The sequence below is a fragment of the Drosophila yakuba genome, chromosome X, assembly GCF_016746365.2.
Source record: "Drosophila yakuba strain Tai18E2 chromosome X, Prin_Dyak_Tai18E2_2.1, whole genome shotgun sequence".
In the NCBI taxonomy this organism is placed as follows: Eukaryota; Metazoa; Arthropoda; class Insecta; order Diptera; family Drosophilidae; genus Drosophila; species Drosophila yakuba.
The window spans coordinates 10,980,499-11,004,084 of record NC_052526.2 but is presented as its reverse complement, the minus strand read 5'-3'; the positions used below and the strand labels follow the sequence as shown (position 1 = coordinate 11,004,084).

Here is a 23,586-nt window from a genome sequence, read left to right as displayed (position 1 = left end):
TCCATTGGCTGATTTTTGAACGCGAACTAAGAGATTTACATGCGGGACAGATGTGCCCTGTATATTTTTGGGCAACGGGGTGGTTGCTTTCGGGGATCGGGGGATGGGCATCGCGATCGGGATTTACCAGATCGGCAAAGAGCCAAAACAACAATTGGCCTAAAATCAATAAATTAATTAATAAAATATACAAATTGCGAATGCTGAGTCGGCTCCACTCCACTCCACTCCACTTCACTCCGCTCAGCTCAACGCAGTTCGGTTCACCTCACCTCAGCTCGGATTGGATTGGCTTGACTTAACTTGGCTGGGATTGGAGTGGAGTGGAGTGGAGTGGATTGGGTTCGAAAAACCTGTCATAACCAGAGCCCAGGCCCGTGACAAATTGGCTCCGAAAAACCAGAAGTGCTCCTGCCAGCATAGATCGACCATCGAGGCGCTTGGCCACACCGCGAAAAAATCAGGATTTACATTTTTAACATCCGTTTGGCGTGTAAATAATCTTAAATTATACGAGCATCGTAAGCAGCTTAAATTTAATCAATGATGTCACTAAAGAGGCATACGTATTTTCATTTTCAGTGGAAATATTCAGGGAATATTTGAAATAAGTCAGCATAAATGAATGTCTTCTGCTCAGATCCACAAAAAAAGTGTGGTTTTGGAAACTTTATAAGTCGGTAGTCAGTTTCTAAATTACTTGGCATATCAAAAACTTCTATATATTCATAAAAATTTATTTGATATATTCTTTGTAGCCTAATTTAATGTTAAGGCTAAGGAATTCTATATATTCATAAAAATTCATTAAATATATTCTTTGTAGCCCAATTTTATGTTAAGGCTAAGGAATTCTTGTATACGACTGCAGTTGTACAGGTGACTAGGAAGCACTGAAGAATTCACATTAGTAATCCGATACAATTGCAGATTAAAGTAAATTAATCATGTGTCAAAAATGAAACCTAGATTAACAAATGGCTAGAATCAGCAGTTTCTTACCACATTTTCTTGCTGTGCAAAAGCAGAGCTTTGAGCGCAGGCGGCGATGGAAGTGGAGGGGCGAAGTCGCTGGCAGAGGCGGAGGAGGAGGAGGAGGTGGAGGAGGAGGCGGTGGCCACGGGTTGGAGGTGCAGGCGGTTTGGCTAGGGCGGTCTGAACCTGTTGCGCGGCCGCTGCCGCCGTCGAAGTCTCCGTCGCTGCCACAAAATATTGGATGGCCGTAGGTTAACTGTGTGCACACGGCATAAGTAACGTTCAGTCTGCCTCTAGAAGTCGATCGTGATCGTGGCCAGTCAGTACCGCTCGCTAGCAGAGAAGCCGAGAAGCCGAGACCGATACCCTCGCCCCTCCCCTCCGTTCAACTAAGATAATCAAATATAAAATACACAAGTGTTTTTTTTCTAGTTTAAGTTTAAGACGCGCGCGTTTCGAGTTCTTTTTGTTGTTGGTCCACGCCAAAGCCCCCACGCATTGAAAAACACGCACAAGCACAAGCACACACATCACGACAAAATGAAGTACTTCAACATGTGAGTGATCCATAAATATAGAACCCATTATTGTATGTTATTTTTTTCGAAATATTATTATGTGACCGAGGAGAAGAGAACATTTTCTTTTTTTTTTCAAGTGATTGACATAAAATTAAATAGAACATTAATTGAGAGAAAACAACCATTATTTACCCATAGAAACATGTTATAATTTGCACTTTTTAGAAACAAATATTAAGGATATTTTGAACGAGCCACGTTGCGCTTCATTTGCATTTCTCTGGTATAATTAATTGTCGAAATTGCAACTTAGTTGCCAAGCGTCGAAATGAATTGGCAATCGACGCGGTTGCATGCAGCACGTTGACATGCAACCTTTATGGGGCACGAACACAGGCAGGCATGTTAGCTCTTCTTAATGCCAATTTGAACTTTAACACGCCGTGGCTTCAAACTGGAACTGAGCTGAGCTCAGCTAAAATGCCAAAGTTTGGTCATGACGATGATCAACATTATCACCATCGTGGTGATGATGACGATACGTGTTCAAGCTGATGAAGTTGTCACGGGATGTGAGGCTGGCATTTTGCCGGCAAAGAAATGGCAAAAGTTAAAGCTTCAGATCGCGGCAGGGGGGGGGGGGGGGAGAGATGCTGTTCCACGTTTCAAGGTCGCCGCCAAGTGAAGTGGCTCCTCTTTTGAAGCTGCATGTGAGCAGCGCCTCAGTCCCCTGCCGGATCACCACTTTCCTGGACTTTTCGCAGCTGCAGCAAATTAAGTATATTGGATTAATTACCGCGGTTGTCTTATAAATTAACGGTTGCATTTTTAATGCGAGCTGACAGACAGACCGCATATCTGCATGCATTTATCGTCGCATAAATGCAATACCACTCGAATCGGGTGTGTGTAACATATACGAGTATGTACACAGTTTTATATGTGTTAAACGCTGCGTTGTATGCATGGAATTAATCACCAGAGATCGAATTCGAGATCGAGATGGAAATGGTGAGGAGTGGTAGCCAGGCAGACGGCTAAATCCGGATTTTCCGTTCCATTTCCCCTTTATGCGTGTATTATGCAATACATTTTAAATAAATAAAAGAAAATACACGGCGATGCCTTCCAGATTCAACATTCAACATTCAAGATTCAAAGAACTTTCGAGTCGCAAATTGGCGGCAGTGTGTGTGTGTGTGTGTGTGTGTGAGTAATATATGCTGCACTTCATAGGCCACAGCGAATTCAATGCGAGACAAAAAACGTAAACACCACCACTGTGTGGGCCAAATCAAAAGACTTAGGCAGCGAACTCGATCGATTTGGCATGCAGCCAGCAGTAGTGTAAAAACACGTACCAAAGCAACCAAAACACGTACTTGGCCAACTAACAACGACACAATGCACCGTTATTGAACCCACTTGCCATAAGCCATAAGCCATAAGCCACTCGGCTCTTTTCGCCTTAATTTCAACTCAACTCACCAAGCCAAGCCCCCCCCCCCCCACACACTCCATCCAATTTAACTGGCTTGCTGACTTCAACTTGATCCAACGCGGCAGCAATAAAAGCAGTTACAATCAAATTGAATTCGAATTTGAATCCGATTCGGTGTCGAATGTGCACGTTTGGCCTGTAATAAGTGCCTACACATCCACACATCTACTCATATGGCCCAAAGGGGCGTGGCAAGGGGGCAAAGGGGGCAAAGGTGGACGCGTAATGAGGGCTCTCGGGCAATTAGAAAACGTGCATGGATTAACTGGGGCAGGTGCCGCATTTCGTTTGGAAACTTCGAGCTGCAGCTCAAGATCAACACTTTCGAGAACTTCACTAAGCGCTTTTAAGCATAAAACTTCAGTTTATTGTTTTTTATTTAACAAAAAAAAAAACCGGAATGCACAGCAACTTCCGCTTCTTAAAGTTTAAAGACAAGCAATCATTTTTATGCTGCATAAATTGCTTTTAACTGTGGAAGTTCTTTCATATCCGCAGTAGGCCCAATGACGTCAATCCATTAAGTCGAACCAAAAGACAACAAAATAAGTAGCATAAGCCAACAGAGGAGTGCAAAAAAAAAAATTAAAGAAAACAGAAGAAAACCAAAAAACCAAACAAAAGCGAAATGAAATGAAATAAATTAAGAGTCAAACCAATTTGTTGACCAAGCTCTTTAAAAAAGAGGATGATAATGATGCCGTTGATGAGGCTGCATTAAATAAGTGGTTCCGCCTGAGCCACGAAATTCTCGCCAACGCGATGCTCATCATAAATTCGCAACTAATGTCGGCTTATATAACCAACTGGCGGCTGGCACTAAAGACGATTTACAAACAAGCCCACGGCTAGAAATGTGCCCCCGTCTACCGGTGAAGCTCCGTACCTGTAACCATGTGCCTACCCATCAACCTGTCCACCCAACGGCATAGTTGTGGGTGTGGACTGTGCAGCGTCTGCGGCCTGCCATTCTTCCCGTTGGCCAATCCGATGGGGAACCGGTTGCTAGATGCTTAAGCCCAGTCCCTAGCCAAATGTCATGCCCAGATTGTTGGGAAAACCCACCGCTTGGGGACACTTAATTTGGGAACTGAATTTTTCCAATTTAGTCATTTAGAAGCTGTATTGCATACAATAAATGAATTATAAGCAACAAAGTAAAACATCATTAGTGAAGCCAAACTTTTATGTTGTATCCGAAACGTGATTGATCGAAAAGGCGAGATCTTTTGCTAAGGAGAAAATGAGGGGCCCAACCCCCTTGAAAAATATTTCTGTCCACGCCCCTGGGCACAACTAAAGTTTGGAGTCGCTGGGATGTTGGAGATGCCAGGCACGCACCCACAAGTGTAGCCCACGCCTTTCACCTTTGCCAGTTGCATAATTGGCGCTTAACTGGGCCATCCATAGCCACATCCACATCCACATATCCACATATCCACATGCAAAGCCGTATGTCCAATCAGCTGACCCCATAAGCAAATAAATCCCAATGGGGGAAATGCAGCATGCTCGTATGTATGTTTGAATGCTCGAATGCAAAGTAAGCGAGCAATACAATAATCGAATATAAATAATGAAAATGAACAACGGTGCTGTGTGTTGGCTAAAAATAAAACTTGGCTTGCACATTTTACCGTTATTAGCCAACTGTGAGCAGTGTGAGCGCGCGCACTTAAATATATTCTGGCGTGGTGCTGCTGGCTGCCAACTGGTTTCCCACTCGGTGCTGTTGACTGCCTTTTGCATAAGCACCTGTTTCCTTTGGCCACTCACCCACCGCAACGCCCTCCACAGCCACCCTCCCCTCTCTCTCTCCCCCCCCCCTTCTCCATGCCTCTGGCCACCCCCTCTCCAGCAACAGAAACAACAGCAACAACAACAACAAAACACTCGACTTTAGCGTTGCCTAGGAAAGAATTTCAAAACGAGTTCGCTGCCTAAGTCTTTTGTTTTGCATAAAATATGAGCAATTGACTTGACTCACTGAAGCCGCCGCCACTAAAGCCGTCGCCAGCGGCAAAGAGGAATAAAAAGTAGTTGACTAAAGCAAGAAATAAAGAAAAAAAAAAAGAAAAGAAACAGAAACTGAAACTGAAACAACCGAAACGGAGCAACATTCATTCGCATTCGAATTTGGCATTAAGGCGAAATCCATATCCAAATCGAAATCGAAAGTGAACAAACCCGTTTGCCTGACCTTTACACATTAATATTTGTTAGCACATCTCCGTCCTCCGTCGGTAAGCGACATAAAATATAAAAAAATACTAGCAAATTTTACAGGAAAACCGAATGGCATTCAAGCGGCGGCTACTTTTAATTTAAAGTTTAATAATTAGTAACTATTAGCCCGTTTCAGTTCCAACTGCGACCTTTGCTGGTTCCCCACTGCCCATTTTAATAAATCTAAACAAAGTAGATAGTAGTAGTAAACTTAAAGCATTATCTTTTAATGTTAAAGCATTGGGATGATTGGAATGAACATGTCTGTATTAAATCCTCACACTGCTAAATCTATTATAATTTCATGTTTCTTATTCGGTTAATTATCATATTCTTCTTGTGTCATTCAAAATGTTTCTCCTAGCCCATATTCACTGTATATGTTGGGGCGGGCACATATTTATGTACACAATATTTACGACTTCAGGTTCTGTATTGAATAACCCGTCCAACCAGACCTGTCCGCTCGCCCAAGAGTTGTGCTCGAGCTGGAAGTCACGAGGATTAGATGCGTGGTTGGGCAACCTTGCCCGGGGGATTCACCAGAAGCTATTCCATTCCTGCATCCAGTCCAATTGATCCGTTTCATGATCATATTTCATATATGTCGTGCAGTACATTGCACTTTCTTACGAATCTCCACCAGCGTCTTGAAAAATCAAGTTTTTCCAGTAAATTCTCGTAATTAATGAAACATTGTTTGTATAAACGATCACTGGGTTTTTTACGCCAATAATTCAGCATTGATTTAAGTAAAATTTGTATATTTAAGCGCTTAATCAATACTACAAATAGGCGCTTGAAATGAAATCCGAATGTTATTTAAAGCCATGTGGAGAACTGGTAACTGACTAATAGTACAAATATGAATGGACAGTTGGATTTTCTAAGAAACCTTCAGAATATTAATTCAAACATACGGAAGTCTGCATTTTGCCTTTTTAACTATTTCAGTAATTAAATAGTGCTCCACTTTTGGCAAATGGATTTTATTAAGCTTTTTTGGTGTAGAAATTTAAATATTTAAATTAGAAGCTTTACATACATTTATCTAATATATATAATATAACGTATTTATTTATATTAATTTATATATTATCTAATATATATAATATAACCTATTATTTATTTATATTAATTTATATATTCGTTTGTTTTTTCCACTTAGCTGCCTGCTCTTCATCGTCTGCGCCCTGTGCTACGGACTGGTGTCCGCCCAGGAGGAGGGTGGTCCCGCCGTGTCGCCGGCGAAGAGGATCGCCGCCCTGCGCCGTCCGGTCGGTAAGGCGGCCAAGGTGACCACCACGACGACACCGGCGCCAGCACCGGCGGATGCCGGCGGCGAGGGCGAGGAGTATGACGAGGAGGCCGGCGAGCATGGCGATCATGGCGAGGAGGGCGACGAGGCGGCCTTTGCCAGCTCCACCACCACCACCACCACGGAGGCGCCCAAGAAGGTCGGCCCGGTGATCCGGCCGTTCCGCTCCAACGATGACTTCCTCAACTCGCTGAAACGCCGCCAGGCGAACGCGAAGAAGCACCGCGCCGAGAAGCCACCCAGTCCCAGCAAGCCGGCCAAGAAGAGCGACGAGTCCAACTCCGGCGAGCAGGAGGAGCAGGCATCCGCGCCAGCACCCGCCCCAGCAGCCAGTCCCGCCAAGGGTTACAAGGGCAACTCAGCATGTAAGTGTTAACTTACTCACTTATTGAATTAGAGTTTCATTTTATTGGAATAACAAATGACTAAATCTCTAACTATCCCCATCTTAACTATCCCCAGTGAGCCGTCGCAAGCTGTCGAAGCCCGCCAAGGCGACGCCCGTGGAGGCGGTGGAGGATGCCGCCGCCGAGGAATCGGAGCAGCAGCAGAAGGAGGAGACGAAGCCCAAGCGCCCCATCGGTCGTTTGGCCCTGCGGAAGCGCAACTAAGCGATGGGATTTGATTATCAATGAGTTCCAACTCCTATTCCCTCCCTTGCCCCACTTACATTTCCCTCTGCCCATCGAATCATATGGCTAGCTATGTGGCAGCCCGATCTGCCCTTTAGTTCTTAGTTCGCAATTGATTTTTCGTGTATGTAATATATTTGTAATCTTATGTTGTAAACAAAAACACACGCACACACACACACACACACACACAACACTTACTCAATCACGCCCACCACCACAACCGCCACCAAGACCACGCCCACTATCCTCCATGCAAGCGATAAATACGCATATATATTTCGCGAATATATGTGCGAGTATTTACGCGTGCACAATTATGTATTCTTCACAACCATCAATCAAACAATCAATCAATCAATCAATCAACCAATAATAAAAACAACAAAATCAAAAACATGCATTTTTCAATTAGTTTCTAATAACAATAGAAGATATATTTAAAAATAAGCCATTTATGGGCTATAAGTTCCCAGTTCAAAGAAACCACAAAATTGAACATTTTCGCATTTAAGTTTATTCATTAATTAATAATTACACGGGTTAAATCAAAAAAACAGAACAAAGAATGTAAGCTAAAAGATCTAAAATATTTTCGAAGTCGGGAATGTGTTTGGATATAGGAGCGTACAACTTTTCGCCACATTCACGTGGCCAATGTAAAATGTTTTTTAAAAAATATGTCCAAATTTAATATACTTTTCCGCCTATCTCTTTCTCATTCTCTCTCGTTTTGCGCGTACACGCTTCTGTCTCTTTTCGATTCACATCTTCGTTGTTTCGCTTTGCTTAGAATTAGGTTTTGTTTTTATAAAAAATATATGTGTATAATATATATATATGTATAAATTTTTAACATTAGCTCTTAGCGTATATATGTATATTCGAACAATGTTTATGGGCTTGTTAAAAAAAATCAAACACACACGCACACAAATCAATATTGACAAGAAGAGAGAGCAAAATGCTGAAATAATCGTATGGATATACATATATATAAATGTGGTTCTCGGGCAGATAAATGCTATATCGTCGTTTTTCATCCGTTTTCATCGGTTCCTGGATGCGATTTTTGGAGGCGTGTAAAAAGGCACATTGCGTTCTCTTCTGGAACGTTAGTGGGTTTGGTTGGAGTGTGGTTGAGCAGTGGCTATAATGTGGGTGTGCTGCTGTTTTAAATGACTTTACAACGTTTCGAGGGATTTCGTTTCGGGAATTTAAGTACAGTTGCCAAACTGAATGATAATACTAGAAATTAATAGATGGATGCCCACGGGCCGGGGATCGTTGTCTGTGGGAATGATTGATTGTTTTCCTCGAACAGCCGGTGTCCATCGTCTGGTGTCCATCGAGTGTGCGCAGTGGAATCCATCTACGGATGGTGTCGCGCATTGCGCATCAGCGGAACCAGCAGCGACGGCGGTCCCGCCTGGCGCAGGAATGGATGTGCCAGTAGCTCGGCAGCGGTGGCTCGTTGCGCCGGATCCCGCACCAGCATTCGATCGAGGAAGGACTGCAGGCGCGGCGAGACCTTGTGAGCGTTCTTCAGATTCGGCGGCTGCATGTCACGGATGCGACGCATCGCCTGCAGCGGCGGTTCGTTAAAGAAGGGCGGCTCGCCGTCCACCATTTCGATGACCATGATGCCCAGTGACCAGATATCCACTTCCGGGCCGTATGGCAGGCGTGATATGACCTCCGGCGACATCCAGTACGGCGTGCCCACCAGACTCTTGCGCTTCGGTAGCTCCTGGGACACCTGGGCGCAGAATCCAAAGTCCGACAGCTTCACGCGACCATCGGCGGCCAGCAGAATGGAGTCCGACTTGATGTCGCGATGGATGACGCCCTGTTTACCGCCATCGGAAGCAACGTCGGTAAAGACAGAGAGAAGGGAAATTGGTTAAAAGCGTTCACAGTTTGCGGTTTTCCCCCACCCAACGCCCTTTCTCCCAGACACTTATCGCATTACACGAGCCAACGTGGGACAGAAATGCACAAAAGAAACCAGCTCAACCCTGCAACGCCCAAAAAGAATTTCCTGCTCTTGGGAACGCTGGTTTCCCTAACGTTAAAGTTGGAAAGAACAGGTTGGGTTCTAGTTCTAATTTGAATTAAACAGCTTATGTGTAAAATACTTTAAATTCTTAGAATTGCGAAATGTTGCGGCTTACAACATGTTCGATTTGACTTGCTGAATTAATAAACATTTTATATTCTATTATTCTAAAATCGAATACTAGATGGGTTTAAAAACCTAACGTCAAAAGTCATAGCACTTCTTTCTTTATAAACTACTAATAACTATCCATCCGAAGACCTAACGATTTGAGGTAGGGCATGCACGTGCGATTTCACCTGGCCATTTGGGTGTGCAACGCAACTGATTGGCCCACTGTGCGGCCAACGACTTTTGTTGGTGACAACATTTAGAAATTGAAACCAAAGCCACGGGAAAGCGGAGGCCGAAGAAAGCGCCACAAATGGCAAGGCAATGGCACAAAGAATCGCATGATGACGAGTACTCTGTACTCTGTCCAGTTTGGCCAGCCAATGAAGAGAAGCAACCACCCAGATGGGGGGGGGAACAAGGAAATGGGAGCGGGGGCAGTGTCATGCTGGTCACGCACCTGTGAGTGCAAATAGGCCAAAGCCTTCAAGCATTGCTTGCAGACGGTGGCTATCTGTTCCTCGTCCATGCGCGAATGGGTGACAATATCGGTGAGGGCGCCGCCCTCGAGGTACTCCATTACCACCCAGAGTTCATCGTTGACCAGAAAGCTGGAGTATGTCTCCACGATATTGGGATGATGGTAGTCCCGCATGATAACGACCTCGTTGAATAACAGCTCCCGCCGCTGCTGTTTGCGCAGGTCCATCTTCTTCACGGCCACCTGGCGACCTGCAAGAACAGAGAAAACCAAATGCCATTAATTCAATTGTTCAGTCAATACTTGAGTGGGTGGATGATCTTGCCTGTGGATTTGTCCGTGGCAATGCATACGGTGCCCGTGGAGCCCTCGCCTATTTTGTTGAAGTGGTCGAGGTTCTCGCGCGGATCTCCGGCGGAGACCACCATTTGGAGGGCGGCACGGAACTGTTCGTGGGTGAGGCGTTGGTCCTGCTTTGGCTGACCCGCCGCTCCTCCACTGGCGCCGCCCGCCTGCTGGGCAGCACTGCTGGCTCCCCCGCTGGAACTGGATGCCCTGGATGCCGACTTGGCCAGGTGTTGGTGATGATGCGGATGCGGATGAGCATGCGGATGTAGGGGGTTTTGGTTCTGATCGCCACCCTGTTTGGCCTGCTGTTGCTGCTGATGGTTTGTGGGATACATGGGAGGATAGCTGCCGCCGCTGTTGCCGTTGTTCGTGTGCGAGTGATTGGATCGCGTGCCACTGGCCACCGAGCCGACGGGCGAAGTCTGCTGTTGCTGGGGTATGGAGCCGCCGGATGGCGGGGCCAGATTGCTGCGATACTGCTGCAGGTTGGGCTGATCCGTGCGCACGGCCAGTGGTCCTGTTGCTCCATTGGCGTGCGCATGCTGACTGTTATAGAGGAGGGAGGGATGGGCACCGGGAGGCTTAAAGCCACCGCCACTAGCTCCACCTCCTGGTCCTCCTGGTGTTCCTGCTGCCGGTGGACCCTCCTCCTCCGGCACCGATGGCGGCACATTGGCCACCCGTCGCACTCGCGGCGGACTGGAGCTCCTCAGCGAATTGGATCTGGCCACATGAGAGGTCTTCGGTAGGACTATGCCGCCCGCCTCGGGTGGCATCATCATTCCTGGGCCATGGCTCATCATCGGGTGGGCGCCAGGTGCCATGGGATTCATCGGCGGCATGGAGCCCATCATCATGGTGCTGCTGCTGTTAAGCGAGGTGGTGTCCGCCTTGTTGTTGTTATGATGCGGTCGCACAATGGTCTTCAGATCGAGGATCTCGGTGGGCGTAATCTCCGAGGGATCGACCAGCGGCAGCGGGCGGTTGGAGGACTTGAGGATCTGATTGTTGCCCACAATGGACGCCCATTGGAGGGGCAGGCCAACATATTTGTTCTCCCGCTTGTCGAAGCCCGTGTGCACACGATGCTCAAAGTTGCTGGGCATGGAGATCAGCGGTTTCTTTTTCTTCTTCGAGAACATATTCAGCGACTCGGATTTCCCGTGCTCCAAATTTCTGCCCTTTTACCGCCCTTTTCCTCTCCTCTCCTTCCCTCTCGCTCGCGCTCTCTATTTTTAATATTTAATTTTTTTTTTTTGTTGCGTCGCCCGACAATGGAAAATGCACAAACAACAAACGATGGCAACGGCAATTCCGACAGCAACAGCAACAACAACAGCAACACACAACTTCTACCCGATCTCACTCACACACACACACGCACGGACACGGGCACGCAGGCACACACACAGGCATAGCAGCGGACGCGACTGGGAAACTGGGATTCAATTGGATTTGGGTGGCCAAATCGAAATCCGCACAGCCGATACACCTTCACCAGTTGCTCCACTGGTCGGCACTCATTGCATTTATGGCGGACAGCACGAGCACAAGCAATTCGGTTAACAAAAAATAATAAACTTAGGGAAATAATTGCCGATGCCAGAAATAGTGGTGGTGTTTATCGTGAGTATTAGAGCTGGAACGTCAATCGATGTCTATCGCAATGGAGAGTATCGATGGGTGGCAGTGTGACCGTTTGGCGGGGTATGGTGAATTTGCCTGTGGTCAATTCGTTTTCAAATTTGCTTGTGAAGTTATTTTATTTATAAAGAAATATCATGTCTAGCTTAATAATGCAATATGCTAGTTTTCCATACAGAAATTACACAATTCATTGCAATTCCAGCTGAAAACCCCAAATAAAAACACATCACAAAATTTAAATTATCATACCGCATATATTTACTTATTTACATTATGATACCGTTTCTCTCTCAACATTAAGACTTCTGATTTCCATTTCTGTTTTCGACTCAATTTAATATTATAATAAAATATTCAATGTTTTTTATGATATATGTATATAAAAAACATGCACATAATCGTAACTTTTTCGGCTTTCCATTGTTTGCCACCATTCTCTCTAAACCTTTCATCTTATCTGCTATCTGTTAGCTATAGGTTTTGTTTGTTTACGTTGCTAGATAGTTGTTTTGCTTTTTTGCTTTAATTTGTTGGCTTTCCACCTTGGCTGCTGCTGCACACAACGTGGTTGCAGGTATCTCCTCGTATGAATTGTGTGTGTGTGTGTGTGTATCTAAACGCTAAAATCAATAACAAAACTAAAGACTTAATGCAATCGTTCGCCGCCTCTTATCTGACTGCAAGCATTATCTGCTCGGCTCATCGGCCAATCACTCAGCGTTCGAAAATTGTCTAAACAGATTTTACTTGAATATACGTATACTACATTATATAGTGGTTGAATTTTTGCGCTATTACTTTCCCTCGTATCTCCGTTGCAGCATGACGAGTTTCTTTACAATTTCGCAAAATAATTATTACATAATTATCATTTAAGTATTATATTCAACAAAAATTACTTTAAAAATTAAACTTAGAACAGTATAAATTTAGTTTTTTTGGTGCGACCAATGCGCGTGTAAGTTCAACGAATTTTCTTATAATTTGCAATCATCATAATCAATCATTATGCGTATGAGCGACGTACTCGTGGCGCGCTCCCTATCATCGGAGAGCAGAGAAGGATGTGGAAAGAACTTAGTAGGGATTTTGAGAGTCAGACGGAGGCTTGTGATTTGGTGTCCAGCTGTCGCTTCTGCGGCGCACTATCTTGTATTGACTCCTTACTACAATGCGTTCCTGTGATCTGGATTCTAATGCTTGTACTCCGGTCTGGTTGTCCTCCTGGTCGCCAGTTGTTGGTGTGCATGTAAGGACATCGCCGCCATTGCTTTCATTTTGTGTCGTCCACTGCGGAATTGGCTTGAATGTGAATTGTGAAACATGATACCCTACTCCTTCTTCTCTTGCTGGATTTTGCTCCCCTATATTTCGTCCTTTGATTCCGATGGAGGAGTCAGCCTCGGTTTTAGCGTGCCGGCTATCGCGGCGTACGAAGCGGTATTTGTTCAAACTTGGCGGCTGGCGGTTATCCTTGAACATCTTCGATAATCCTTGAAAATCTAGTTCCTGGCGATTTTGTCTGTGGACCGCGCCTTTGATCCTGCTGTTGCCCCCGGTGTCCCTTGTGTTCTGCTTTTCCCCATCGACCCCTGATGCTTCTACTGCCCTTGCTGTTCTCCCCACTGGCACCCACAATCCTAATCCTAATCCGACGGCGGCCTCAGTACATGCATTTGCTATCTTGATGGCCGACTGCGATGCCATTTCTACCGGGGCGGCAGACGGCGCACGGGAGCGCGGATTTTGCGGCGAGCCATCTGGGAATTCTGCGCCGAATTGCCGGCGGCTGGCGGATTGAAGCTGCGGATTAACAATGGATTAGTATCAAATTTGGCTACCGATCTTCGAGACTCCCTCGGGCGGCTGCTGCTGCGGAGCAAGTATACATATGTTGTCACACAACCGCAGTGTGGGCAAGAAACGTAAATTGAACAAATTATTATATGAATACGAAATGCTGTGAACAAAACGAAACAATATGAAACGGAACACACAAATAAGACGAACACAATAAACAATATGACAGTCACAGGATATAGGAAATCCCATATCCTATTTACACTTGGTGCATAAAACATTGTACAATGCAGTTCGATGCCTTGGGGGAAATGGAAATTGATGCGTTGGGAACTAAAATCGTTATAAAATATACAAATCGATTTCAAGTTGTAAGTTGAGGCCAGTTTCTATATATGACAATATGATAAAAATGATTAAATTAAATACTTTTCAATAGGTGCTTTTTAAAAATCAGCTCGAACCAGGTTTTTATGCACATAAAATGTATATGTAAACGAAAACATATGATAACTAATGATTTTAAGAATGATTTAAACTTAAATTGCAAATATATTATTTTTTAAAAACATATTTTAATTAAATCGATTGATTTTAAACCAGTGCCAATGTATGTGACAAAACCAATCTCTTTTTTGGCCAATTGATTTGAAACATGTTCTAGCCTGTTGGAACTGCTTTTAAAATTAAAATTGGGATATAGAACGGTATGCATGAACAATCTTGTTAATGTTTATGTTACGCATGTGTAAATATGATCATGGATTATAGGGTAATACGCTTTTTTCTTTCTTAACAAAAACGAAACAAATGGGACGCACATTAAACGAAAGCCTTAAAAAATAATTTAAACAAATGCAATTATAATGCAGCTGTGTGGGTAGGTGTGTGTGTGCGTGTGTGTGCGCGTGTGTTTCTTCGATTGTGTTGGTAAAAGGACCAATTCAAAGTACGGATAAAGGGAGACTGCAACAGCAAGAGCGTTATCTTCTCTCTGTCTCGTTCTCTTTTGAAGCCGCTCATGTGTCTGTCTCGCTCGCATGTATGGCAGCCACCCGCCAACGGATCATCCGTCTCTGTCTTACTTACGCAAATATATTGGCTGGCGCTTGGGAACCGGCGCTAAATTGGAACAGTGCATTGGCATTCGGCGTGGACTGCAAGAAGAATATTTTTGTTTTTTTTTCCTTGGTAAGTTGGTTTTGTATAGCAAGTAATTTTGGTTGAGTTTTTTTTTTTGTTTTGTTTTATTGGACGGATCACGATGGTTGATGGGTATTAATTGCTTCTTTTTGGTTATGTACAACTTGGAAATTGGATGGAAGTTGCTATATGAAGAATGAAAACTGCTGTGCGTGGTGTATGGTATGTGTGTGTGTGTTTGTGTGTGTGGGAGGTGGGGGCTGGCGTGCATCCGTGAGAGCTTGTCAAAAATATACCGTAAACACATGCTAGACTACACTTGAAACAATTGGCACATAGAACAGAATATAACTACATAGTTGCAAAAGTTCTACTTTTGATTTCAATTGGTATCATTTGACAAGCCCTGCGACACATGCGTTTCAAGCCAACGTCTTAGAACTACAGAAATGCGTTAAACTAAGCATGCGTATTAAATTAATGCTAATGCTAAAGCTAATGAAGCACGATGAGAAAAGCTAGATACAAATAATGGGTTTTCTGTGAGTTTCATACACGGCGAGCGCCAAAGAAATTGTGGGTTAACTTTATTTCAGAGAATCCTATACTCTGTGGTCTCGAAAACCATATAATAACGTCAAAAATTAACATCTACTGCAGTAATATGTACTAATGAAGTAATATATTGTTGATTAAAGTCTACGTTTAAAATCTTGTATTATTTTTGATAGAACTTCGATTAGAATTTGTTATATACAATTGATTCTCCGCAGATTTCTTTGGCATTCCCCGTAGTATACGTACAACTATAGCATGACACAAAGTACTGAGTATTAGCAATCGGGTATCGTTAAAATAGAGTCGGCGAAACTCTTTGGATATCGATCATGACACATCGCATTACCTGCATCTGCGGCGCCCCGGCCGCAAAGTTGAACATGGGCATGCCGCCGGCGGAGGAGTTGCTTGCCCCGCCCACACCACTGGCTGGGTTACTGGCCGCCGGTTGCGGACCACCGAATTGGAAGATGCGCGGCTGCGACTGCTTTGCGATTCGAATTCATTTTCAGATCCATTCGGTTCATTTTCATGTTCATTTTGTGGGCAGTTCATTTTCATATTCATTTAGCATTTAGGTGGTTTGGTAATTATAATCATAGGTAGTAGTAGTAGGATGGATGGTAGTAAAGTTGATTCGTGCCCGTGCCCACAGTTTTGGTTTTTTTTTTTTTTGTTCAGTACAAAGGGTGTACATTATAGAAGATTTACGGAAGTTGCGTAGTTAAGGTAGTGTATACATTAAATTACGTGGTATACGACAATATTTTTTAACAGTAACAACACGCACGACCGTTTTTGTGTAGAAAGGGTTGTGGAAAAAGATAAAAAAGAAAAGGAGAGAAGAATACAAATAAATATATATATATATATATATATAGAGATATATGTATATATGTATACAAGTTAAGAGGTAAAATCAATACGGTGAGTAGTTCTAAATCAATATAGAAAATCGGTCAGGTATGTTAGGAGGGATCGATCGATTATTGAGCGCATTGTTATTATCGCTATAACGGGGGCATGCAAGTCGGAAAATTAAAAGGAAATATGACGGACAGCTACGACTACAAACAACCGCAAACAAATTTGCATGGATGAAACTGAGTGAGTGAGTGAGTGTGTGATCGATCTACTTCATCATCTCAGCTCAGGCTCAAGGTCAGCTCCCATCGATCACCTTTTGTTTTTATTCTAAATTCTTTATAAGTTGATCAGGTGGGTGGTTACTGGAAATTAAGTGCAAATCGTATACTTACATCGCCACTGGAGAGATTAGTGGCCGCCGTATTGGCCGAGAAGTTGAAGGTTGGCGCAGGAGCTGTTGAGCTCGCCGCTGAGCCCGTGAAGTTGAACGCTGGTTTGGCTAGTGGCTCATTGGTGCTGCTTCCGAATTTATATGGAGCACTTGAGGCCTGTAACGTGTAACAAAGCGGTTTGGATAAATACAGAATAATATTCGTATAAATGTACTTACAGCTGGCGTGGCTGCAGTTGCTCCGCCAAAGTTAAATGCTCCTGGTACCGCTGTGGCAGCTGCTGCCGCTCCGAATCCTCCGCTTGTGATGGTGCTTCCGCTGCCGAAGACGGGCGCAGCCGCAGCAATTGGCGTGGGATTACCGAAGATGCTGGCCAACGGAGCAGCGGCTGTTGCCGCGGGTGTTGTAGCTGCAGGAGTTCCTGCTGGCACTAGGGAGTTGCCAACATTACCGAATACCGCAGAAAGGGCTCCATTGCCGCCTAAACTGCCTGCCGCCGGCGTGGCTGCAGTGGTAGTGGTCGCCGTGGATCCGAATGGTAGACTAGTGGTGCTGGTGGTGTTACTGCTGGAAAGTCCAAACATGGAACTGCTGCCGAATATCGGATTCGCCATCGTCGAGGCCGAAGTGGAAGGCACCGCCGCACTGGTGACCGCAATGCTGTTGCTCTTAGCCGCAGCGCCATTGCTTGACCAGCCGAAGCTGGATGTTGCCGTCGTTTCCGAACCGGAGGAAGCACCAAAGGTGAATGGCTTGGCTGCGCTGCTGGTGGTCGTCTCCGTTTTACTTTCACCCCAATTGCCAAAGACCTGAGGGGTCGAGGTGGACGCAAAGCTGGGAGCAATGGCGTTGGTGGTGCTGGTGGTGGCACTCACACTGGAGCTGGAGTTTGTCGTGGTGCTAACTGCTTCTCCGAAGATGGAGCTCACGCTAGAGTTCGTTGGCGTTGCTGGTGCGGCCGCTGTTGTCTGGCCAAAGAAGAAGGTTCCAGTGCCTGGTGTGCTCGCTGGTTTTGACTGACTTCCAAAGCTAAAGCCGCCACCTGGAGCCGGTGCCGTGGTGGCTGCTGCTGGAGCTGGAGTAGATGCCGGGGTGAAAGCTAAGGCTGTCGTAGAGGTTGTCGTCGTTGTTACGGTGCTGGAAGAAACACCAACACTCAAGGTTGGCGCCTTGGCCGCTGGCTGTTGGCTACTGGTGCTGCTTACGGCACTGCCAGCTCCGGAAAAGCTGAACATGGGCTTAACGGCCGTGGGATTCGCACTGGAGCTGGCCGTCGAACTGGAAACAGTGGAGGATGATGATGGAGCGCCAAAGCTGAAGCCACCCAAAGCGGGAGTGGTGCTGGTGGTGCTAGTTGTGGTAGTGATTGAGCTGGCCGTAGTTGCGGTAGTTGGAGCCTTGAATTCAAACGAGAGGGCTGGTGCTGCAGCTGGAGCTGTTGCCTCTGAGCTGGATGTGGCCGTTGTTTCCTTAGTGATTGTCTTAAAGCTCACCGTCTTGGGTTCCACTTTGCTCACTCCAAACGAAAAGATCCTCGGGGCCTCCGTGTTCTTACTGTCCGCCACATCCTTACCCTGATTGCTTTGGCCGAAACCAAAGCTAAATTGAGTGGAAGGTGGTGCAGCTGTAGTCGTTTCCACAGTTGGCTTGACAACCTCCTTTACAGTAGCAAATCCAAAACTAAACTTGGGTACCGAAATGGCTGCAGAGTTGGCCGTTCCGCTGCTGCCGGAGCCAGACGAAATGGTTGTTGATATGGCGGCAAGGCTGGATGCTCCCGGCTTCAGCTGCTCACAGCAGATGCATGAGGTTCGCGACATATCATTCTGTGCCATGCATGCATCGCAGTCCCAACTTGCTGTTTTTTGGGCTGCTACCAGCTGCTGAAATGCCGCATCCTGTTGGGGCACCTTACTTGCTTGTCCTGGCTTAAAGCCATATATAGAGCTTTCGCTCGTGGAGCTAATGCTGACGATAGATCCCGAAGCAACTGATCCAGATGATGATCCTGAGGAGGATCCGGATGAGGATCCGGATGAAGATACGGAGGACGATGTCGAGGAGAAGCACGAGGATGGACTCCGGGCGGACTCGCTATTGTTGCTTCTCGCCTGTGAGTTTGGCGTTTGACAGGCAACGCATTCTGCAACACCCGACTTGTTCATCACCAGGCACGACTGGCACTCCCACGTGTTGGCCCTTGGCTTGGAGGCCATACCAAAACCGGATACAGCAGACAAATTGTTATTGATCGACGGGAAGTTGTTAACTGTTGGAGCCGCAGATTTTCGGGGAGTTTCGCAGGCAATGCATTTGCTGGCTTCGGCCTTATTAGACAGCATGCAGGCATCGCATTCCCAGGCAGCCGATGATTTCTTGAAGCGATCCCCAAAGCCATCCGTAGCCATAAGTGGAGGCACAACACCTAGATTACCGAAAGTGGGAGCTGCGGGTGGTTTGGCTGACTCACAGGCCACACACTTGCTGACCTCGACTTTGTTGCGCACCAGGCACACAGAGCACTCCCACTCGTTGCTTTTCGCATTTGTGATCAGCGGAGTGAAGCTGTTGACCTTTGGTGCAGCAGTTTTCCTTGGAGTCTCGCAGGCAATGCATTTGCTGGCTTCAGCCTTATTCGACAGCATGCAGGCATCGCAGTCCCAGGCAGTGGTTGATTTCTTGAAGCGATCCCCAAAACCACCGAAACTTTGTGCCACAATAGCTGCCGTGGGTGGTGGTGCTTGGGCAGAAGCAGCAGATGCTCCCGGCTTGGCCGTCTCACAGGCCACACACTTGTTGGCCTCGGGCTTGTTACGCACCATACACGCATCACACTCCCACTCCTTGGATGACTTCTTAAACTGCTCACCGAATCCCAGAGACGGTGTTCCGTTTATAGTTGGCTGCGACTGTTTCGTTGTAATCACATCATCCAACGAAGCCGGTGCCGGGAAGGTATATTTGCGACTGATCTTCGGTTTGGCGATGCAGTTCTCCTGCAAATGCGTCAAGGGTTTGGGTGCCGAGAAGGTGAATGTGCGTCCAGTTGGTTTACTAATTGCGGAAACGTTTCCATTGGCAGAGAAGTTCACAATTGGGGCCGCAGGCTGCGGATTAGCCAGGAAATTTTGCAGCTGCTTGGAGTTTGTAGTAGAGAGGTTGCTGCTGCTACTTTTGCTACTTGGGATTGGGACGGTGGAAGATGGCTTTGATACCACTGGCACCGTGGGTTTAATGACCAAGTCAAACTTTGGCGCGCTTGCCATGTCTGGAAAGCTGATCTGTGGCAGGTCCAGCGGCGGGGGTGCTTCCTCTTGCTCCGTCCGCGGCTCCTTGTTGCGCGTCTGGTGCGAAAGACGCGAACGCATCTTGTTTGTGTGGTGACTATGGCTAGCCGGCTGATCTATCGGAGCAACATATGGTACAGGTTGCTTGGGCTTCTCCTGGTTGTTTTCCGCACGAACACGAATGTTCTGGCTGTGAACCACATCTCGCGAGTTCTGGGTAACGCGGTGCAGACGACGGCGTTCCAGAAGCTGTTGCATCGTCGGCACCAGCAATTTGTTTGAGCGCAGTTCAGCTAATTCGTTCGCAAGAGTGGGCGCCGGAACATTGCGTCTGCCCATCATGTTACACGAATAGGGGGTGGCGGACGTACCCTGCCGCAGTTGACGACTGCTTTGGTGCTCCTTGAGGGTGCTGCCCATGCGCTTGGCATCGATCAATGGCGTGGAGTAGCTGTCCAGCAGGTTGAGGATGCGCAGTGTGGTGTTCGACAGCCCGGAACCGGGATTCTTACTGCCACCTTGGCCCACAGATGTCTCCGAATGGCTGGCGGAGTCGGAAGGTCGCATGTCTACCGGTTTCATACCGTATCCTATACCACCAGTCAAGGAACCCTGCAGCGGATGCGCTGGTGAACTGCCGGCAGAATTGAGAGCCAACGTTGAGGATGCAGCGGAGGAGCTCAGATTGCTGCGACTGAAGATGCGATTGTTGGCGGAATTGCCGCCAAAGGTGGTGCGTCCCTGGTAAAAGGGCGAGCTGGAGGCAGATGCAGAGCCCGAGTTTGAGGCACTGCGACTCAGCAGACGACTGTCGCTTAGCGCCGACGTACTGCCGTATATGGATGCATTGAAGCGACGTCGTTGGTTAAGGGAATTCAGCGACCACGTGGAATTCCGGTGCGATGGCTGTGCGGCGGAGCTGCTCCTGTTGAATATTGACTTGGAGCTCTGCAGATTTCCGTAAAATTCTAAATTGCTGTTGCTGTTATGATGCGCCGGCCGCAGTCCATCGTGGCCTTCGCCATTGTTATGATATTCGTTCATATCGCTCTCGGACTGCGAATCTCCACCAGCTCCGGCGGCCACCGACAGTTCAGTTCGCCTTGATTTTGACTTAATGACATTGTTGTTATTATTGTTATTGTTGCTAGTGTTGTTGTTGGTCCTGCTTATTCTCAGCAAATGATTAATGTGATCTTCCGAACTAATGGCCAGTCCAATTCCCGTCTCATCCATTGTAAGATCCCGACGATGGGTTCGCTGGCCTATAAGCGATGGTCGCTTGTGGTTAGGAAGGCTGGAGAGGCTGTTGTGGCTGGTGGCGTTGCTGCTGCCTCCGAAAGGTATGTTCAGCGAACGGCGGATGCTAAAATGATTTAAAAGATTGCATTGTTAGATTGTGATATGTTTTAATCTTAAAAAGCTTATAAAATGGCGGTTTATTTTATATTCAGTTGTGGATATAACCGGGATCCAGTGTAAGAATATTTTTTATAGATAATGTGAAATAAGTAATATGGCATCAAGTTCGGAGGAATGTGTTTTGGCATTCCATATTAACAATTGTATCACGCATGAGCTTAACAAACCTGTGTGGCAGATCCCCGGTGCTTCCCTCGGCGGCTTCGTTGCCCGTGAAAAAGTTGTACGCGGGCTCGCGCTGCCGTTGACTGCTATACAAATTGAGGTGGTTGCGCCGGTGTGGAGCCAACTGGCTGCCACTCTTGTACATCTGGGAGGTGGAGGAGGTGGTGGCAGCCGCGAGCGGAGCAGCAGGCGTGGATGACAATAAGGGCAGACGACGCATGTTGGGCAAATTGACGGTGGTCTCAAGCTGGAAGGGATTTAAGAATAAATGGGAAATGCAGACAGGATTTAAGATGTGACCTTACCTCCAGGCGTCGACGCTTGGGCTGTACGGCGGCGGACTGTAGGAGATTCTCTTGCTCTTCATCGTCATCCTCCTCATCGCCTTCGTCGTCGTCCTCCTCCAGTTCATCCTCCTCGGCCTCGTCCTCATCACCGCCGGCAGCCGCAACAGCCCCGGCTCGCTTGCGCAGCAGGAACACATTGTACTCGCTGCGCCGCGTCTGCTCATCCTCGGCGGCCAGGTCGTGCTCGGCTATGTTGTCGGCCAGGGCCACCTCCTCGTAGTTAAGGCCTTTGGCATCGGAGCCATCGTCAAGATCGTCGGCTGCATCGGCATCCGCTTCTGCGAGCATTATCCGACGGCGTCCACGTTTTCGCTTGGTAGTAGAGCGTCCATTGGATTGTCGTGGCTGTGACTGGCGGACATTAGCTGGGGAGGATAAGGCCTCGGGGCCACCCTTGGACGACGGCGAGAACCAACCGCTTAAGGAGGCGGGCAGAATGCTGGACACGCGCATCTTCATTTTGCCCATGATGGACTGCAATTGGAATTGGATGGGAGTGTGCTATTTGATGGAAACCAAGTTGTTGTCGACTGTACTTACGTTGTTGTTGCCAGACTGCAGGGCTCCCGCCGAGGATTCATCCTCCTCCTCTTCACCTTCCTCGGGCAGCTCCTTGAGCGGCGTCAGAGGATGCAGTTTGGCCAATTCGGCTTGCGAGGATTCCCTTTGCTCCTGTCCATCCTCCATTATGCCACTTTAGTTTTGACTCTCCTTTTTAGCCGGCGAAGCAACGGCACAAAAGGGAGATGCAATAAGCGAAAAAGAAGCGCCGCCGCACACACAACAACAAAACGTAAGTAAAAAAAAAAACTAAAAAAAAAGAAAGCACACACTGTTGCAATTCCTGCCAGCGAGTTTGTGTGTGTGCGTGTATAATGTTCGCTCTCTCGTTCTCACACTACCGCTCCGCTCTCTATCCTTCCTGCTCTGTCTGTCTGTGCGTGTGTAAACGTATGAGTGCGCTTACGCACGCCGTCGTGGTTTTCTTTTTTTTATTTCTCTTTTTTCGTACCGCCGAGATTTTACACACGCGGCGATATTTTTAAATAATATTCTGTTTGGCGCCACAAACTGACAGCGTATGCTCAGGATTTGGCTTCTTGACCACCACTGAAGAACAAATTCTGGGCACTAGCCCTGCAAAATTAGAGGCGGGAAAAAAGGATTGAATACCGAATTCGGGCGAAGCGTTCCGAGGTTCTTGCTTTTGGATTTGCCCTTACCGCTTTCCCGCATGCCGCTCGCTTTCTTTAATATTTTCCCAATTTTCGTATCTGCCGGACACCGCCGCCTGTCAGATTTGATATATATTTTTAATTTTATCACCTTCCTTTTGTCTTTGTGCTTCTTCCGCTTGCACACACTGCTTTCGCAATTCTCCGTTCCTCTTCTTCACGCTCTGCTCACACACACACGCGCGCTGCGAATCGGTACCAATTTTGGCATTTTACAGCGGTCAAAAGCACGCTTTTGATTACAATTTAGCGTTTGCCACTGGTTGTGTTCAGTTTTTAGATTGTTGCGCGAGCATAATGCAACGCCGATTTGCAACAAACGGAGTTTCACAAAAAAAAGCACGATTTGATTTGGGAAAAAACGCGTGTGTGGCCACAGTGTAGAGCTGGAACCAAAATCGATGTTTGCTCGATACTATCGGTGTCTCGGACAGCGTGTCTTAATCGATACTTTTCCAGCAGTTGTCGATTACATTCACGGTTACGGTTTGAAAGTCTTAAGTTATTTTTAAATGGGAATGAACTGCTATAGTGGTATGACTAAGTAGAAT

At 46.6% G+C, this 23,586-nt stretch overlaps 3 protein-coding genes across 7 annotated transcripts; 1 reads left to right on the top strand and 2 right to left on the bottom strand.

Annotated features, from left to right (window-relative positions):
• The first annotated feature begins 1,253 nt into the window (after positions 1 to 1,253).
• Positions 1,254 to 7,570, top strand: LOC6524990 (nucleolar protein dao-5). The gene is made up of 3 exons (XM_002100794.4): positions 1,254 to 1,532; positions 6,392 to 6,906; positions 7,004 to 7,570. The coding sequence occupies exons 1-3, from the start codon at positions 1,516 to 1,518 to the stop codon at positions 7,150 to 7,152; spliced, it is 681 nt and encodes a 226-aa protein (XP_002100830.1). The 5' UTR covers positions 1,254 to 1,515; the 3' UTR covers positions 7,153 to 7,570.
• Positions 7,571 to 7,667: 97 nt separating this feature from the next.
• Positions 7,668 to 11,815, bottom strand: LOC6524989 (serine/threonine-protein kinase PAK mbt). Its single transcript, XM_002100793.3, has 3 exons — positions 10,150 to 11,815; positions 9,804 to 10,075; positions 7,668 to 9,022 (listed from the first exon to the last, which is right to left on the bottom strand). The coding sequence occupies exons 1-3, from the start codon at positions 11,312 to 11,314 to the stop codon at positions 8,546 to 8,548; spliced, it is 1,914 nt and encodes a 637-aa protein (XP_002100829.1). The 5' UTR covers positions 11,315 to 11,815; the 3' UTR covers positions 7,668 to 8,545.
• Positions 11,816 to 12,684: 869 nt separating this feature from the next.
• On the bottom strand, positions 12,685 to 23,575 carry LOC6524987 (nuclear pore complex protein Nup153). 5 transcript variants are annotated; one of them, XM_015190538.3, is made up of 8 exons: positions 23,024 to 23,570; positions 22,341 to 22,937; positions 21,759 to 22,274; positions 21,456 to 21,700; positions 16,798 to 21,232; positions 16,580 to 16,735; positions 15,667 to 15,807; positions 12,685 to 13,622 (listed from the first exon to the last, which is right to left on the bottom strand). In XM_015190538.3, the coding sequence occupies exons 2-8, from the start codon at positions 22,485 to 22,487 to the stop codon at positions 12,897 to 12,899; spliced, it is 6,366 nt and encodes a 2,121-aa protein (XP_015046024.1). In that variant the 5' UTR covers positions 22,488 to 22,937; positions 23,024 to 23,570; the 3' UTR covers positions 12,685 to 12,896. The 5 variants fall into 5 exon arrangements, with proteins under 5 accessions (XP_015046024.1, XP_015046028.1, XP_002100827.2 ...); XM_002100791.3 differs by adding an exon at positions 14,709 to 14,776 and having other exon boundaries at positions 13,494 to 13,622; positions 22,341 to 23,575; XM_015190542.3 differs by having other exon boundaries at positions 15,667 to 15,804; positions 22,341 to 23,569.
• Positions 23,576 to 23,586: the final 11 nt, after the last annotated feature.

Bases quoted from the DNA above. Each gene is read 5' to 3' on its own strand.
- LOC6524990 (XM_002100794.4), top strand. The intron at 6,907-7,003 runs GTAAGTGTTAAC...AACTATCCCCAG, and splicing joins TTACAAGGGCAACTCAGCAT to TGAGCCGTCGCAAGCTGTCG.
- LOC6524989 (XM_002100793.3), bottom strand. From the start codon at position 11,314: ATGTTCTCGAAGAAGAAAAAGAAACCGCTGATCTCCATGCCCAGCAAC. The intron at 10,076-10,149 runs GCAAGATCATCC...CTGTTCTTGCAG, and splicing joins TGCCACGGACAAATCCACAG to GTCGCCAGGTGGCCGTGAAG. The intron at 9,023-9,803 runs GTGCGTGACCAG...GGCGGTAAACAG, and splicing joins TGGCCTATTTGCACTCACAG to GGCGTCATCCATCGCGACAT.
- LOC6524987 (XM_015190538.3), bottom strand. From the start codon at position 22,487: ATGGAGGATGGACAGGAGCAAAGGGAATCCTCGCAAGCCGAATTGGCC. The intron at 16,736-16,797 runs GTAAGTACATTT...TACACGTTACAG, and splicing joins CAACTGCAGCCACGCCAGCT to GCCTCAAGTGCTCCATATAA. The intron at 13,623-15,666 runs GTAATGCGATGT...GTTAATCCGCAG, and splicing joins CCGGGGCGCCGCAGATGCAG to CTTCAATCCGCCAGCCGCCG.